Source organism: Herpailurus yagouaroundi, unplaced genomic scaffold (assembly GCF_014898765.1).
Source record: "Herpailurus yagouaroundi ecotype Mexico unplaced genomic scaffold, PumYag 160, whole genome shotgun sequence".
Lineage (NCBI taxonomy): Eukaryota > Metazoa > Chordata > Mammalia > Carnivora > Felidae > Herpailurus > Herpailurus yagouaroundi.
Window position 1 is genome coordinate 46144144 of NW_024412401.1, and position 17354 is coordinate 46161497.

The window sequence follows — 17354 nt, forward strand, 5'->3', positions numbered from 1 at the left end:
GGAGCTGGTGGACTGAGTGTGGGGAGGGGAAGGGGGCTTTGGCCGCAGGGTGGCTGAGGCCTTGTTCAGGTGGGGAGCACTGGGAGGGAACAGGCTGGGTGGGAGGGGCTGGGGCTTCTGAGCAGAGAAGAGCTGTGAGAGGCTGCTGGATGCTCAGGCCTAGGCTGGGGAGGGAGGCCCAGGCTGAGAGGAGATTGGAACAGGGGTCCAGCAGGGTGGGATAACCTAGGACTTGGGAGTAGCTGGCATCATCTGGGGAGAACAGAAATCCCCCCTTCCCCTAGAAGCTGAGGCAGCGGGACCTGAGAGGTGGGAGGAGGGGGGGTTGGGGGGGGCACGGAGATCAGATCCGACTGCAGGGGCCCCTAAGGACTGTCTGGAGCCCTGGGGCCTGGGGAGACAGGGTGGGTCAGACCCCTCCTCTCCAGTCTGTCCCCAGTGGAGCAGCCTGGGAGGGCCTGGGGTGGGGGAGGAGGTGGGAGGAGAGGGAGGGAGGGGCCGGGCCTCTGTCCACGGCATTAGTGCTGGTTGGAGGGAGAGGGGGGTGTGGAGCCAGCCAGGCCGCCTGTTCCCACAGCCGCGAGCTGAGCGTGCTGCCATGGCGCTGGCCAGGCCGGGGACCCTGGCCCCCAGGCCCCCGGCCCCTCTTCTGCTGCAGTTGCTGCTCTTGAGTCCTGCCCTGGCCCTCCTGGGTGGTGAGTTGGGGCACAAGCCTTGGGGGGTGGGGGGCTGGGGGTCTGTCTCCCAAAGCAGACACGCCAGGCCCCGGGGCTCTCTGTGTGGGTGCCAGGATGGACTGCAGGGCTGGGCGCAGGCCAAGATGTGGGTGCAGAGGGGTGCGCTGCTGCCGGAACTTGCGTGGAAGAGTGTGCGTCCTGGGAACTGGGGGTTGCTGTGTGGGGTGGGGGGGGGGGGCTTTGTGAAGGGATCCTGGGATGGGCTGTGCGGCTTGGGAGGGGTGCTGGGGCTGGGAAGTCCTGGGCTGTGAGTGTGGGGGGTTGCAGGTAGTGTGAACCTCACCCCAGGGTCTGCTGTGAGCGTGCGCTGGGCTGTGGGGTGCGAGCCGTGGGTGTGTTAAAGTTGTGAGCTGTCCCGGGTGAGGGGTGAGCCGTTGTCTGAGGCTTTCTGGGTGAGCTGTGCTGTGTCCGAGCACAACTTGTGGGACATAAGCTGTCAAGTGGGTTGAACTGTGTCTTAGCTCGGGACATGGGGACATGGGGACGTGGGGTGGGGGCAGCAGACCCCAGCCCAGTGGATTGCAGTGAAGGGGGAGGAGGAGATCAGGGAAACCCGGCAGCTACCTGCATCCCTCCATTTGTGTGTTAGCCTTGCCTGCACTGGGGGGCTGGGGGTGCTCTGGGGCTCCTGGGGGTGGCCAGGCACTCAGGAGCATGTGTGCCCACCGCTGTCCCCTCTTTGGCACTCCCACGCCAAGCTGAAAGGGCTTCCTGAAGCCCGACCCCATTCGCCAAACGGTTTTGCTTTTGTCCGAGCAGATTCATGGATTCACGTGTGCACGCCTGGACTTCTTCCTGGGGGGTCTGGGGGACGCTTTGTCTCGGTCACTATAGCTACAGGGCCAGGCCTGGGAAGTCCCCTGACCCCGCCTCCAGTGCTGGAGGAGGGAGGGGGAGCCAACCTGGGCGGGTGGCCTAGGCCTCACTGCAGTGGGAGGGGAGGCGGTGAGGGGACTCACCCCTCGGGCTCTCAGGGTGGGAGGTCAAGCCTCCCCAGGCCCCTGGGGGCTTCCTCCCCATTCACGGGGCCTGCCTCATGAAGGCTTCATCTCCTCCTCTCTGCAGGGCCCTTGGGGAGGACGAGGACCCCATTTTGTAGTGGAGGGCACTGAGGCTCTGGCAGGGATGGGGGCTTACGAGCTGGGCCCCTGAGGCAAATCTGGGCTCATGAGAGGAGGTGAGGGTCTGCTCTCTGCTCTCTGCACGTGAGGGGCATGAAATCCTGGTCTGTGGATCTGCTATCCGTCCCTGCCCTCCAATGTCTGCACTCGCATATGCATGTGCACACAGAAAAATGACAGACTACCTGCAAACACATGCACACGTGAACACACAAATCACACACATGCATGCACACACACACACATACACACACCTGCACACTGGTGTGGCATGCACAAGGGCACACAGCACCACATGAACAGGTGTCCACACGCACACGCCTGCACACACCAGTGTGCGTGTCGACGTGTGCATTCATGCTGAAATGTACGTTCACGCGAACCCCGACACAGAGTCGACACAAACTGGATGGGTGCTACAGAAAAAACGGACACTGATGTACGTGCTCACCTCCGCACAACCCTGCTGGGGTGCCCAGGGGCGGCCTTTCCCACTGTGATTGCTGTGCGGGGGGCCTCCTCTGGGATCCCCAAAGGCTGGGGTGAGGGCACCGTGGGCATGAGCGTTTCTGGATACCAGCACCCGAGGCCTGAGTGCCAGGAGAGGGGCTGGGGATTGTGCCACCTGAAAAGGAGTTTCTATCCCAGAGGGGATGGGGGTTTCTGGAAGCCCTTGGGCCCCTGGCTCCGCTGCTCTTGCTTGCCAGGCCCGGAGCCGAGCCCCTCCACCCTGGGCCCACGCTGCCACAAAAGCCTGGCTGGTTGCTGTGGAGAGGGCCAAGCATCTTGGAGTACAATGGGGCGTGCTGGGCTCTCACATCCCTCCCCACACCCTGGGAGCCCGCTGACAAAGGGACAGCAGTTCAGTCCCCCAAGTCTGGCCCCTCCTCCAACCAGGGGGGGCCGGCGGGCGGACTGTGGGACAGAGGCAGGGGTGGAACGGGGCGCCACACACATGTGAACCAACCTCAAGACTGGCTGGATAGACACCCTCTGCTCCAGGTAAAGGTTCGTTGGTCAACGAATAAATATTACCACTGACCGCCACCTGGAAGATGCTGTGCTAATGAACTAACATGATGGGCTTTGTTGTTTTTGTTTTTGTTAAAGATTTTTATTTATTTATTTACTTACTTACTTATTATTTTTAAGTAACCTCTACACCCAGCGTGGGGCTCGAACTCACAACCCTGAGATCAAGAGTCGCATGCTCTACCGACGGAGCCAGCCAGGCGCGCCACAGGATGGACTTTGAATCTCACCATTGCCCTGTGAGGTCGGCTCTCACACCCCCAGTTTACAGAGGAGGAAATGAGGCCCAGAGAGGGTCAGGAACTTGCCCAGAGTCACAAAGCTAGTGTGTGGCAGGGCCTGCATTTCACAGCTGGCTTCAGTGCTAGCCTGTGCAAAGTCACGCCCCTTCTCCGTGCTTCTGCTGAAAGAGGGCAAGCCATGTAGCTCTGAGGGCCATCACAAGAATTTGATGAGAAAACACAGTGGTTCCCCAACTTGGGTTTGACATGGAAGTCCCAGTTTCTAAGCACATTTTAGATGGAGACCACTAATAGTTAACAGTGGCCTGTTTGGGCGGCAGAACCTCACCAAGTCCGTCTGGCCCTCACAGGGGCAGTGTCTCCACGGCCCTAGGGCTCTGAGACCAAAGCCAGTGCCAGGCAGCGGGGAGGCGGTGAGTCCTGACAGCCATCGTTGCCGTAACTGTTACCAAAATTATAAATATTTACTCCCTGCCCCCTTTTAGCCTTGGGGGGTAAACCTTTTTGTAAAAGAGTACTCCAAACTCTCCTGTCTTGTTAGAGTAACTTAGCCCTCTCCTGATGGCTCTGAGGCAGTATTTGTATCATATGGTACTGTTATTCAGTCCTGTCCTCACGGCCTAGTGATATTATTAGATGGACAGTTTTTGCCCCTGTGTCAGAAGCTCCCACATCTTACAAGATCTTGGGCCACTTCTTAGAAATATCCTCTTTCTTGGAGTGCCTGGATGGCTCAGTCGGTTAAGCGTCTGACTTCGGCTTAAGGGCATGATCTCACAGTTCGTGAGTTCAAGCCCCGCATCGGGCTCTCTGCTGTCAGCATGGAGCCCACTTCAGATCCTCTGTATCCTCTGTCTCCCTCTCTCTCTGCCCCTCCCCAACGTGACGGTGCCCTCTCTCTCTCTCTCTCAAAAGTAAACATTTTTTTTTAAGCATTAAAATTTTAAAAAAGAAAATAGAAGAGAAAGAAATTTCCTCTTTCTTGCCTTGTCAAGACAAGAAGCTTCTCAAAATCCACCCATGAGTAAACACTTCCCATGAGTTGTCAGCAGTGATCACTAGGCCTGTTATAAGTGCACGTAAAGTAGGAGTTACTAAGCACTGAGTGAAGGACAGCTCGCTCTGCCCAGGCTGATCCTGGAACCTCCGCACCTGCTCCAGCCTTTAGAGACTTTTTCCAGTGTCTGGGGAAGGTGGGGCTGGAATGCACTAAAATGACAATACATGGCTGGTGATTCGGCATTTGCAAAGTGGGAATTTCACAGGCTTTGGGAGATGTGGACCTTTCAGAAGTCTGGAGATGGCAATCTACTTAGTTTTTTGAGGGATAATTTGGGGCAAGTTTATAACCTCTCCGAGTGGGAAGACGGTTTTCTCACCCGGGCCCACCTTTCCTGGTTTGAATCAAATGTAATAATGTAATTATAGATGCAACACGTGCACCACAGCCTGGAGCATATAGTACGAGCTCAGTAAATGATTGCTGTTATATTATTATGGTCGTTCTCTCTGGGGAGAGAATTCCCTTCCTGGTATCGGGATCTGGGCCTTCCGGGGGACAGGGCAGCGGGTCAAAGGGGAGGGGCATGTGTCAGTTAATCCCTCCCCTGCCAGGTCGTCCCAGGCAGCCTGAGAGGTCAGGAAGGATTTGTAAAGATAAGCACAGGCCCCTCGTTGCCCTGGCGACAGGCCACGCCCCCCCAGGCTGGCTCAGGGCCGGCCCCCCTTTGCCCCACTGCCCTCCTCTCTCTGCCTCTCAGCCCAGGGCCAGTCTGGCCTTATGGTCTCACTCCTGCAACACAGAGGACCTAAGGTCAGCGGTTCCGTGCCTCGACGTGCAGAGGATTCCCAGGAAGCATGCTGCAGTGCAGATTCCCAGGCCCCAGACCCCAGAGCTCTGAATCTCCAGGTCTGGAGCAGGGGTCAGAAATCTGTATTCTTAACACAGGCCGGAGGGTCTGGAAACCCCTGGGGTGAAGACCTGAGTTTGGATTCCAGCCTCTTATGGGCTGCGGGACGGTGAAGTCACTTCATCTCAAGCCTCACTTTCCTTAGCTGTAGAACAGGAATAACAGCACCGTCTATCTCCTAAGGTGAACATTAATTAAGATTAATGGGAATGCACAAGAAAGACGGCTGTCTCTCGCAGGCAGGCTTTCGGGGCTGCTGCATGCCTTTTGGGACAGGCAGCTCCCTCCCTCTCCACCTGGCTCTCACTGGAGGAGCTCCTTCCTCCCCTGTGGCTGGACTGTGTCTCCTGGGGTCATGGGCCACCTGCCCCACGGTGATGCATCACCCGCCCCATTTCCCTCACACACTGTCTCCCCATCCTGGTCCCATCTGCTCTGAAATGGAAGGCTCTGAACTGGGGGCAAAGCCCCAGATCCGGGTGGGGGTCCCTTAGGCCACACGGTAAGGAGCAGCGCCTTGTTGGCATTGAATGAAGGGCCTGCTGGTGCTGGACCCGGAAGCTAGGGCTCCTCAGAGTGGGCGCTATGGTTACTGTCTCCCAGTCCTGGGCTGTGCTGGGTTGACGGACCCTCATCAGAATGGCCACAGCCCTCACCAGGCACCAGGCTTCACGCAGGTCGCCTCAGGGGCTCCTCACAACACCCCATGAGGTGGCACTGTTAGAACCCCATAAGCCAGGCCTGTCTGACGCCCAAACTTGTGTCCTTTCCTCAAGGAGCTTGATTCACCCCCACCCCCATCCGGGCATCTTCCCACCTCCCTCAGACCATCTTTCCACCCCCATCAGACCATCTTCCCACCCTCATCAGACAATCTAGCCCTAAAGGACATGGCTCTAAACTGATCAGCCACAGTGGCTGGGGTGGGAAAAAGAAGGACGAGCTTCCCAGAAGCCCCTCAGAGAGACACAGACACGCTGCCCTCACCTACGTGACCTGGCTTGGGAGGGGGGCTGGGGGCTGATGCCTCGAGCTGGGGAGGGGCCTGTGGATGCAGGAGTCCTACAGGGTTATGTCCGCCTGCCCCTTGCAACGGGCTTAGCCCTGGGTGGGCACGAGAGCCCCGGTCAGGGAGTGAGGGAGCCCGTGTTGAGCTGTACCAAGTGCTCTGGGCACTCGGGGGTGGGGCTGACAGCCAGGTTCTCTCCCTGGCGCCATGGTCCACATCTCCATATCCCTGTCCCCCATCCTGCTGGGCCCTGGCTGGGAAGGGTGGGGGTCGGCCAGTGGACGGCCCTGCCCGGTGGAATGTGGATGACTCTGGAGAGGCTGTTGAGCCTTATCTGGGGGGGGGGGGGGGGGAGTCTTCACCAAGGTGGGGGAAGGGAGGCACAGGGTCTGAAGCTGTTCCAGGCCTGGTTAGTGTCTGGATGACAACCTGGGCAGAGGAGGAGCACCTCTCAGAGCCCCAGGTTGGGGGGGGGGGCTCCTGCTCGTGGGTGGTTCCTCTCCCCCCATCACTTACTGAGTTCCCACAAGCGGGCAACTGCATACCTGAGGCTTTGAATCCTCCCACATTCTATGAGGCATGCCCTATTATCATCTCTTTTCTGATGGGAGACAGAAGTTCAGTAGGAGAAATGACTTGCTCAAGGTCTTAGAGTTAGTAATTGAGCTGGGATCTGAACCCAGGGCAGTTTTACTTAAAGCCTAAGGTTTTTTTTCTACCAAATTTCTATGTAAATTCTACAGTGCAATATCAGTTTCACGAATAGAACTCAGTGATTTGTCAATTACATACAACACCCAGTGCTCATCCCAACAAGTACCCTCAATACCCATCCCCAAACTAGCTCCTCCCCCACCCACCTCCCTCCACCACCCCTCAGTTTGTTCTCTATCATTAAGAGTCTCTTATGGTTTGTTTCCCTCTCCCCCCACCCCCCCTTTCCATATGTTCATCTGTTTTTTTCTTAAATTCCTCATATGAGTGAAATCATGTCAAAGACTAAACTCTTAATCCAGCACTACAGGCTCTCAGGCAGGTGGGGCAGGGGGCGGGGAGCTGGCTCTCTCAGTAACTTGGCTTCTAGATCAGCAGGTGACCCTCTAACACGGTGGAGGCAGCACAGTGGCCTGAGCCAGGTGTCTGTCAGCAGGTCTCAATACCTGTCCTGTACCCTGTGACCTTGGCCATGCCAGCGGTCAGGCAGTTGCTGAGGGGAGATATAGTGAGGGCCAGGGATCCCCTGAGAGGTTTCTAGGCCCTAGGGGAAAGAAGAGGGTGGGAAGGAGGGACAGGGAAGGGGCCCAGCTCACAGTCCCTGCCTTTGAAGTCCTTCATCTCCGGTTTCACACGGGGATGGAGCTGCCAGACCCCTAGCAAGAGAGGTGGAGGGGACAGTGGGAGGACACCCCCCCCCCCCCCAGGAAACAGAGGAGCCACAGAAGGGAGACCCAGAGCAGACTCCCCTCCCTCCAGGGGGCTGAAACATGTGACAGGCTTGAAGGTCGTCCCAGCGCTAACTTGCTAACTTGCCGTGAGACCTCAGGCAAGAGTCTTTAAAGCAAAGACTTTTCTTGAGCCTCAATTTGTTCTTTTGTAAAATGGGCATGACAGAGCCTGCCCCAAAGGGCCCCTGCAGGGAGGGGGTCAGACAGTGGAGCGCAAAGCTCCCAGAGTCAGAGGGTGTCTGCCCTCTAATCCTGCCCGGGTGGGGGTGGGTAGCCAGGCATCCGGGTCCCATTTCTCTGCTACGGAGACCCTCCTGATGCGCGTGGCTTGTAGAGTCCCCGGCCCTCCCTCTATCCTCCTGAAAACAGACAGAGCCATGCTGCTTTCCGGCTTTGGGGTGCGCCTGAGTTGTGGGGAGGGGAACGTCCTGGCTCCCCCCACCCAGCCAACTTTCTCTCTTTGCAGGAACGGTGCCATCGGAGACCCCAAGTGTCTGTGCCTCAGACCCGTGCGCTCCAGGGGCCGAGTGCCAGGCTATGGAGAATGGTGGCTACACCTGTGGGCCCACGGAGCCCCGGGGCTGTGCCAGCCAGCCATGCCACCATGGCGCTCTGTGTGTGCCCCAGGGCCCAGATCCCAATGGCTTCCGCTGCTACTGCGTGCCCGGATTCCAGGGCCCACGCTGTGAGCTGGACATTGACGAGTGTGCATCCCGGCCCTGCCACCACGGGGCTACCTGTCGCAACCTGGCTGATCGCTATGAGTGCCACTGCCCCCTTGGCTATGCAGGTAACAGCCTCAGCCGCCCTGGGAGGAGGTCTGTAATGTCCATCCTGCCCATCCCGTCAGCGGCTCAGGGTGTCAAATCATGAATTCAGCTCCAACTTTAGTGTAGAGACATCCACTCTGGGTCTTGCTACAGAACTGATGCCTCTCGGGCTGACCTGGCAGCTCGGGATGAGAGTACGAACGTGTGATTGCGCCTGGTGCCTGACGTTTAACAGACACTGCACAAATGTTATTTCAGTCCCTTCTAGAGTTCAGTTTGGTGCTGCAGTCTGTACCGCAGTGGGGAGCCTGCAGTATAGACACTGCTGGTTCTATGTCAGCCCTGAATTCAGACAACTGTGCTCTGAGGGCAGAAGGCGGTTTCAGGTCACCCCGGAGCAAGGGGTACAGGCCGGAGGGACTGGGTTCCAGGGGAGGTGGATCTCGGCACTTTGGAAACGGGTCCCATGTGTCTTTCTCACCACTTGAGAGTCTCGGTGTCTGGAGTATCAGTTGTGTGTGTGGGAGGGAGGTCACGCCAAGGGCCTGTGTGTCTGCCAGCACCTGCGGGATGTCTGGGCTCCCTGAAAGTATTTGTGGGAAACGTAGGTGTGTTAGCAGGTGTGCGTGTGCCAGATGTGCGGTGCTTGGGCGCTTTGGGGGAACACTTTCTGGCTGAGTTGTGGATGTGAGTGGGGGCAGAGTCTGCCATGACTCATTTCTCTCCTCCTCCTTCCGTTCCAAGCCAGGCGGGGGAGGCTGGGATTCCAGGCGGCCAGGGCCTGGCTCCCCCTGGCACAGGGAGGGTGGGAGTAGGACTGGGGTGGGAGGAGTGAGGGGGTCACGGGAAGGAGGGGCCATGCTTTGTGCTCACTGAGCTGGGAAGGGGGGACGTTTCCAGCTGGAACCAGCTCGGCTCCTGGCCCCCCAGAACCAACCCCGTTTAGGGGGCAGGGGGCAGGGGGCAGGGCCTCCGGAGTCTACCATGACATGTGGGCTCCCGGATGAACTCAGGCGGCACATCCCCAGACCCTGAAATTCTCCATCTCCCTCTATCTCCACACATCCCCAGTCCCTGGCCAACTGTCTCAGTTTTGGCTCGGACTGAGGGGGTTCCCAGGACCCAGGACTTGCAGTTTTCGAAGCAAGACGGTACAGGGGGAGCCAGGAGAGGCTGGTCACTCCAGCATTTCTCGCAGGGGCACGTCCCTCCACCATGGAGGCCCTCTCTACACGCTCTTCAAAGCCAGCAGAGTGAGCCTTCTACAGTGTCCACAGCACCGGGTGATTCAGCTGCTTCCAACTTTTAGGATAAGCTCAGATTGGGGCCCCCAATGCCCCAATACCTCCACCCCTGCCTCGCCTCTTCCCCTCTCTCCTTTGCTCCTGCCCCTCCATGCTCCCCTTCCTGAGGGCATCATGCCCCAGCCCTTAGCTACTCCTGACCAGTTCCCCACCCTGGAATCCAGCTGCCATCACAGCCCCATCCCAATGTAGTGCGTGCCACTCATCTTTCAAAAGGCTCTTCTTCCAAGAAGCCTTCCCTGACTCCCAATACCCAAGGCCAAAACCCTGGCTCTTGCTTTTCTGGGATCCAGCACGCTCCCATTGCCGAGTTTATCACAGTTAAAAGTCCTCATCTATGTAATACTGGCCCAATCACCGTCTCCCCGGCTAGACCGCTGTGGGCTCAGGAGACAGGGACGTCTGTCTGGTTTCTACCCCATTGCCACTGCTGGCTCAAGAAATACCTGCTCTAGATGAACGGACCAACGGCTTCTCTCCGGAGCCTCAAGTTTCCGCTCCTTGTAACTGTCTGGAGCTGGTTTCAGGGCGGCCTGCCTGGGCCTCTTTCGACCTCCCTCTGGGAGTCCATCCGTCTGTCTGTGTCTTCGGCCCTGTCCAGGGGTGACCTGCGAGACGGAGGTGGACGAGTGTGCCTCGGGGCCCTGCCTGCATGGGGGCTCGTGCCTGGACGGCGTGGGCTCCTACCGCTGCGTGTGCGCGCCGGGCTACGGGGGCGCGAGCTGCCAGCTGGACCTGGACGAGTGCCAGAGCCAGCCGTGCGCGCACGGGGGCCGGTGCCACGACCTGGTCAACGGGTGAGCGGACGGAGGCGTGGGAGGGGGCTGCGCGGGGCGAGAAGGCGGTGGAGGCAGGTGGGCCCCAGGTGCCGTAGGGCTCAGTCCGGGCCGGCTGGGCCTCGCTCCCCGCTCCAGGTTCCGGTGCGACTGCGCGGACACGGGCTACGAGGGCGCGCGCTGCGAGCAGGAGGTTCTGGAGTGCGCGTCGGCTCCCTGCGCGAACAACGCGTCCTGCCTCGAGGGCCTCGGGACCTTCCGCTGCCTCTGCTGGCCAGGTGCGTGCGCGTGCTGGGGCGCACGGGCGCGGCCCCGGGCCGTGGGGCCGGTGTGCGCCTGCGCTCACCTGCCCTCCGAGGGTGTGCGGGTGACTGCAGCTTCTCTGAAGTCAGGGTTTGCAGTAATCTGCCAAATAGGGCTCATCGCAGCACCTGCTCCTAGCATTGTTGCGAGGTAGGGAAAGGTGTAATGCGCGTGGAGCCTCGACAGGTGCCAAGTGCTCACCAGTGCTGCTAATAATGGTAACAGGACCCTGTTGAGGGCTGCCACGGTCGTGCCTACCCTCCTCATTGCATCCCTCCCTCACCGTCGGTGCCCCTATTCTGAGTTGTCCCAGCCTGGCCCCGGGTTGGCCTGGCACCAGTGGTGGGGTGCGGCCCGGTGACACCGTGTGACGGGCTGCCCGCGCACGTGTGCCTCCAGGCTACAGTGGCCAGCGGTGCGAGGTGGACGAGGACGAGTGTGCGTCGGGCCCCTGCCAGCATGGGGGACAGTGCCTGCAGCGCTCAGACCCAGCCCTCTACGGAGGCGTCCAGGCTGCCTTCCCCGGCACCTTCAGCTTCCGTCACGCCGAGGGTTTCCTATGCCGCTGCCCTCCGGGCTTTGAGGGTGAGTCCCCCTACACCCTTCCAGGGAAGCAGGTCCCTCGGTGTCCGGATGCAGGCCTGGCCCTGCCACACAGGGTGCCACCTGCCTGAGTCGGCACTTCTTGCCGGGTCTCAGTCTCCATAGCTCTAAAATGGGCCCTTCCAACTCTAGTCTGGTTCTGAGGGCACAGGTGGGAACCGCGGCTGGCCCTCTTGCAGGGGACGAATGTGACGTGGATGTGGACGAGTGTGCCTCACGGCCATGCCTCAGTGGAGGCCGCTGCCAGGACCTGCCCAATGGCTTCCAGTGCCACTGTCCGGATGGCTACACAGGTGCCTGGGGGTGGGCTGGGCTCCGGGGCAGAGCCAGGGCAGAGTTGGCGGGCCTGGGGTGAGAAGGTTCTTCTGGCTGATATGTGGAGGCTGGCTTGATGGGGATGAGGAGATCAGGAAAGAGGCGGGTGTGGGGGTCCAGGTGACAGCTAAGAGGGGCTGCGTGGGGACTGACCGGGCTTTGGAGGTGAAAGTAGAGGAAACTAATTGGACTGAGAACCCTTAGGAGGGACAGTCTGCCGGCCCTAGGGGTTAGTCCAGGTGTGAGTGGGAGATGTCAGGGATGCTGGCTGCTTCTGCCCTGGGTGATGTTGGGTGAGCCTTGTCCATTCTGAGTCCGGGTGTCTGTGGAGCACCCATAGGGAGGAGCCTGGGTGGGGGTTGGCAGTCCTGGGACTGGGGCCCGGGAAAAGCCAGAGACTGAGGGTCAGGAGTACAATTGTGGCAGCCGGGGCCACGGGTGGCCAAGGCTGTCGGGGAGAATGTGTGCAGTCATGCGCAGAGAGAACTCTAGGCACCTGGCATCCAAGTGCTGGGCAGAAGCCGACGGGCCTGCAGGGAGAGGACGGCAGTTTGGCCAGGACAGAAGAGGTGAAGGGGGGCATCACCACTTGACCTCTGGGGAGCTGCTGCCTATGGGGCAGGAGTTGGGCTGCAGAAAGCCTCTCCCTGCCTTGGGTACCGCAGATGCGTAGACACACAGTTACCCTTGCGCAGATACTGGTGAACCCGAAGAACTCACACGCTCTCTGAGTGTCCCTGCCCCCTCTGGAATGCCTGTGACACTTCCCCCACGCCGGCCCACATTCCTGCCTGGGCACACTGCCTCCTCTCCCTGGCAGGTTTCCTGGGCACTGGCTCCCCTGCCCAGGGGAACGAGGTGGTGATTACTGTCCCTCCCACCTCAGCTGCCCAGAGATGCTGGGCTCGATGTCCCCTACCCCCGGGTGGCCACCACCCCCGGGTGCCCTGAAAGCCCGTCTTCTGTGCCCCGCGGGCCAAGATTCCCAAGTCCTGCCCGGGAGCAGTGGCCTTGCAGGCCCCTGGCACACACTGCCCCCCCCCCCCCAGCACATGCTGCCTGTGAACAGCGTTTCTGTGCATTTCGTTCCCCCCTTGTCACCCCACCCCCGTGAGGTAGGGTTCTTACACATGAAGTAATGGATGCTTGAGAGAGGGGGTGTCATTTCCCGAGGTTCACCAGCGTCAGCCAAAGCCCAGCTCCTCCCCAAGCTGAGCTCAGCGGACGGGTGACAGGGAGGTCAGGTCTGAGGTCAGGGACGGGGCGGGGGAACCCCGCTGTAGGGCTGTGCTGCTTGCCACTGTCCACCCCCATCCTCCCTTTGGGTCGTGCTGGCCCGGGGGAGGCCAGTGCCTGGCATTCCTGAGGCGGTTCTGAAGGAGGCGGCTGGCCAGGCGGGGAGCTCTGCTCCCTGGGCTCAGCACCCACCCACCAGTCTCGGCCATCCATGGGAAAATGCAATGGGGCCGCGGGCTCTGTGGACCTTCCTGGGGGGCCTGTGGCTCCTGGCAGGTATGCAGGGCCTTGGACAGGGTGAGGTGTGGCCGGCTGTCCCCAGGAGGCTGTGGTGTCTGTGGGCTGACTGGGACCAGGATTCAAATCCTGGTGGCTTTTCTGGGCCTGGGCCCCTCCAGCTGGGATATGGGTCGGGTCAAGGGCCAGCCTTGGTTGTTTTATGGAGGCTCTGACTGAGTTGGGGTTGGGCTGTGGTCTCTTGACCCAAACTGGGACCAGAGCACCTCGTGTGGGAGCTCTTGGAGGAGAGGGTGATGTGGCCCCTTCAGCATGGGGCCCTGGGGGCAGAGGGACTGGGGGATGAAGACTGGATGCATTTGCCCACCCCTGCTCCCTCCTCCATCTGGCACTCTGTCCACAAAAGCTGTGCCAGACCCCTTGCTGGGCACCAAGGACGTATTCAGGTCCCTGGAGGAGACCCCAGCTGAGTAAACAGATACTTTCAGTACAGGGTTCTGGGGAGCTGTGTCTGGGGGTGGGCAAGGAGTCGGGAGTGACACAATAGCTTGGGAATCAGAGAAAAAGCCCCTTAGGGGACTGACCCTTTGAATTTGGGCTTTGCAGGGTGAATAGGAGTTTGAAGGCAGGGTCAGTGAGGAGGAGGCGGAGGCATTCCAGGGAACAGTATGAGCAAAGCCCCCAGAGAAGTGCTGTCCAGGAAATGCCTGGAGGAACAGGCAGTTGGAGGTGTGTGGGGAGCAGGGTTGAGACTTGAGGGCCTGGGAGGGCCCAGCCCCCAAGGGATGTGGAATGCCAAGGTGAGTGAGTGAACCTTAAGCAGCAGGGGAATCTGGCCGGGCCGGGAGATGGATGGTAGGGGTGGTTGAAGGCAGGCAAAGTAGAGGACACTAGACTGTGGCCCTCAGAGCTGATGAGGCAGATGGGTGGAGTAGGGGAAAGGGGGGGGGGGGGACAGAGAGTGCTTAGGGGATTGAATCCACGGGGCATGGAGGCCCACCAGACATGGTAAGGGAAGGGGCATCTTAGATACCAGCCTCCAGGGACTTCAGGAGACCATGAGAAATCTTTTGGGAATTAGGAATTGGTTTGGTTGACAGGTGCTGAGATCCCTGTCCCAAAAGGTGTGTAAGTTCTGCATCAAGATTGTGGTTCTTGCCTTGAGTGCTGAACCTTGGCCTGGTCTCTCCTGAAGGCCTGACGTGTCAGGAAGATGTGGACGAATGCCTGTCGGAGCCCTGCCTCCATGGCGGGACCTGTGATAACACCGTGGCAGGCTATACCTGCTGGTGCCCGGAGACCTGGGGCGGGCACGACTGCTCTGTGCGGCTCACCGGCTGCCAGGGCCACACTTGCCCACCTGCTGCCACCTGCATCCCCATCTTCAAGTCTGGGCTCCATAGCTATGCCTGCCGCTGCCCACCTGGTACCCACGGACCTTTTTGTGGCCAGAACACCACCTTCTCTGTGGTGGCTGGGAGCCCTGTGCGGGCCTCAGTGCCAGCTGGAGGTCCCCCGGGTCTGGCACTGAGGTTTCGCACCACACTACCTGCCGGTGCCTTGGCCACTCGCACTGACACTCAGGACAGCTTGGAGCTGGCACTGGCGGGGGGCACGCTTCAGGCCACACTCTGGAGCCATGGCAACGCCACCGTGCTTCCCCTGGGGCCGCTGGACCTGGCCCTAAATGATGGCCACTGGCACCAAGCCGAGATTTCGCTCCGCCCGGGGGTCCTGGAGCTGCGGCTCTGGCATGAGGACTGCCCTGCCCGGCTGTGTGTGGCTTCCAGTCCTGTGGCCCCAGCTCCTGTGGCTTCCGCGGCCCCGACGCCTGCCAGGTTCTGCTCCGCCCAGCTGGGTGGCGCAGCCTTCGAAGGCTGCCTCCAGGACGTGCGTGTGGACGGTCACCTCCTGCTGCCTGAGGATCTCGGCAAGAATGTCCTCCTGGGCTGCGAGCGCCGTGAACAGTGTCAGCCTCCGCCTTGTGCCCATGGAGGGGCCTGCGTGGACCTGTGGACTCACTTCCACTGCAAATGCCCCCGGCCCTACAGTGGTCCTACATGTGCTGATGGTGAGGAATAAGCCCGGGGGACCCTGGGGCAGACAGTATGCCTTCCCCTCGCTCACAGGCCTCTCACCTGATACCCTCTCTCCCCACAGAGGTTCCTGCTGCCACCTTTGGCTTGGGGGGCACCCTGAGCTCTGCCTCCTTCTTGCTCCACCAGCTGCCAGGCCCCAACCTCACCGTGTCCTTCCTCCTCCGTACTCGGGAACCTGCTGGCCTGCTGCTCCAACTTGCCAATGACTCAGTAGCTGGGCTAACAGTATTCCTGAGCAAGGGCCAGATCCAGGCTGAGGTGCTGGGCGGGCCCGCTCTGGTGCTCCCTGGGCGCTGGGATGATGGGCTCCGCCACCTGGTGACGCTCAGCTTCGGGCCTGACCAGCTGCAGGGCTTGGGGCAGGAGGTGCACGTGGGTGGGAGGCTCCTCCCTGCGGACGCCCAGCCCTGGGGTGGGCCCTTCCGAGGCTGCCTCCAGGACCTGCGACTCAATGACCTCCACCTCCCATTCTTTCCGCCGCTGCCGGGGAACTCAAGCCAGCCCGGTGAGCTGGGCAGCAGGCAGTCCTGGAACCTCACCATGGGCTGCGTCTCCGAGGACACATGCAGTGTGAGTTCCCTGGGGAAAGGGGTGGGTCCCTTTCTCCAGGGTCTGTCGTGCATCACGGGGGGTTAGCATCCCCTTCTACTGGTGAGGAAAATGACAGGAGGTGAAGCACTGTGTCCAGGTCACCGCTGCTAGAGACTGGATTCACATTATTCTCTCTGGCCCAGCTGCTCTTGCCCTCTGGTGGTCCCCATACCTCCCTCCCCAGTCTTGGTCTGAGACAGACACCCGGGCCCAGGCAGAGGGCTGGCTGAGCCTTTCTGTAGGAGCTACCTGGGGGACAGGGACATCCCTGGGTCCATGAACAAAGCACCAGCCTTGGAATAGACGGAGTGTGAACTCTGGCTCCTCTATTTACTGGCTGGGTGAGTCAGGCAAGTGGCTTCTCCTCTCTGAGCCTCAGTCTCTTGATCTGTAAAATAGGGACAATGGTGACATCCTCTCTAATTGTCTGTGAGGAGTTAATGTGTCTGTAGTGGTTAAGGAGGGGTGGTGATAGCCCCCAGGCCTGAGCCAATCCCTGCCCTGATTCTTCTTCAGCCTGACCCCTGTCTCAATGGTGGAATGTGTCTCGTCACCTGGAATGACTTCCACTGCACCTGCCCTGTCAACTTCACGGGGCCAACATGTGCCCAGCAGCTGTGGTGTCCTGGCCAGCCCTGCCTCCCGCCTGCCACCTGCGAGGAGGTCCCCGATGGCTTTGTCTGTGAGTGTGTACCGTGGGCAGACCACATGCTGGATCCTGGACACCCAAGCTGAGTTAGAGCCCACTCTTACCCTGAGGGCACATAGTGGACCAGGATGCCAACACCCCCAGCCCAGCATGGTTAGGCCACTGCATGCAGAGGGACAGGTTTTCTGGAGGAAGACAGCATTGACCAGGTTTCCAAGGGCAAGACTGGGCGTAGGGGAGGACATTTTAGGGAAGGACAATAGCACCGCAAAGGCCCTGGGGTTTATAAGAACAAGTGAAACATAGTTACAGGTGTAGGGGTGGAGCTATTGCCAGGGGGGGCCTTGAAAGCTAGGCCAGGCAGCTCAGGACTTGTTCCCAAGGGTCGTGGGGAGCCATGGGGCCGTTTTAAGCAGGAGAAGGACATGATCAGCATTTTAAAGAGACGACTTCATTTTATTAAAATGCATGATCAGCATTTAAAAACCTGCGTTTAAAAAAGATGCTGCAGTGAATAGCCTCAGTGATGAGCCAGAGCCAGTACACTGAGGAGGGAAGGGGGCAGATTTTTTGAGGCATAACTATTGCCTGGTCTGTGACCTGGAGGGTAGGGTGGGCCATGGTAGGGTAGGGGCAGGTGTCCCCAGCACAACCGGAAGCTGGTTCTCCGAGGTACAGAATTATGAGTGGGTGGAAGCCACAGCCTGGAGGGGAGGGTAGTTCCTGGGATTAGATGACAGGCCGGTGTGTGTGACCCCTCGAGATGGGCGGGGGCAGTGGGGACGGCAGGTGTCTCACCCGGGTGCTTGGGCCCGGGTGGAGGCCGCTGGGCCATTCCCTGACGCTCCCTCTCCCCGCAGGTGTGGCCGAAGCCACGTTCCGCGAGGGCCCCGCCGTCGCTTTCAGCGGGCACAACGCGTCGTCGGGGCGCTTGCTCAGCGGCCTCTCGCTGGCCTTCCGCACGCGTGACTCCGA

The 17354-nt window shown here is 60.0% G+C and overlaps 1 protein-coding gene across 1 annotated transcript in view; it reads left to right on the forward strand.

Annotated features, from left to right (window-relative positions):
* The first annotated feature begins 539 nt into the window (after positions 1-539).
* CRB2 (crumbs cell polarity complex component 2) overlaps positions 540-17354 on the forward strand; it is a 23042-nt gene continuing 6227 nt past the window's right edge. The window contains exons 1-10 of the mRNA XM_040481188.1: positions 540-695; positions 7963-8286; positions 10172-10367; positions 10485-10624; positions 11049-11234; positions 11432-11545; positions 14236-15111; positions 15201-15709; positions 16247-16412; positions 17240-17346. Coding sequence (XP_040337122.1) covers positions 599-695; positions 7963-8286; positions 10172-10367; positions 10485-10624; positions 11049-11234; positions 11432-11545; positions 14236-15111; positions 15201-15709; positions 16247-16412; positions 17240-17346 — 2715 coding nt within the window. The 5' untranslated portion in view covers positions 540-598. The remainder of the gene's footprint in view (positions 696-7962; positions 8287-10171; positions 10368-10484; positions 10625-11048; positions 11235-11431; positions 11546-14235; positions 15112-15200; positions 15710-16246; positions 16413-17239; positions 17347-17354) is intronic.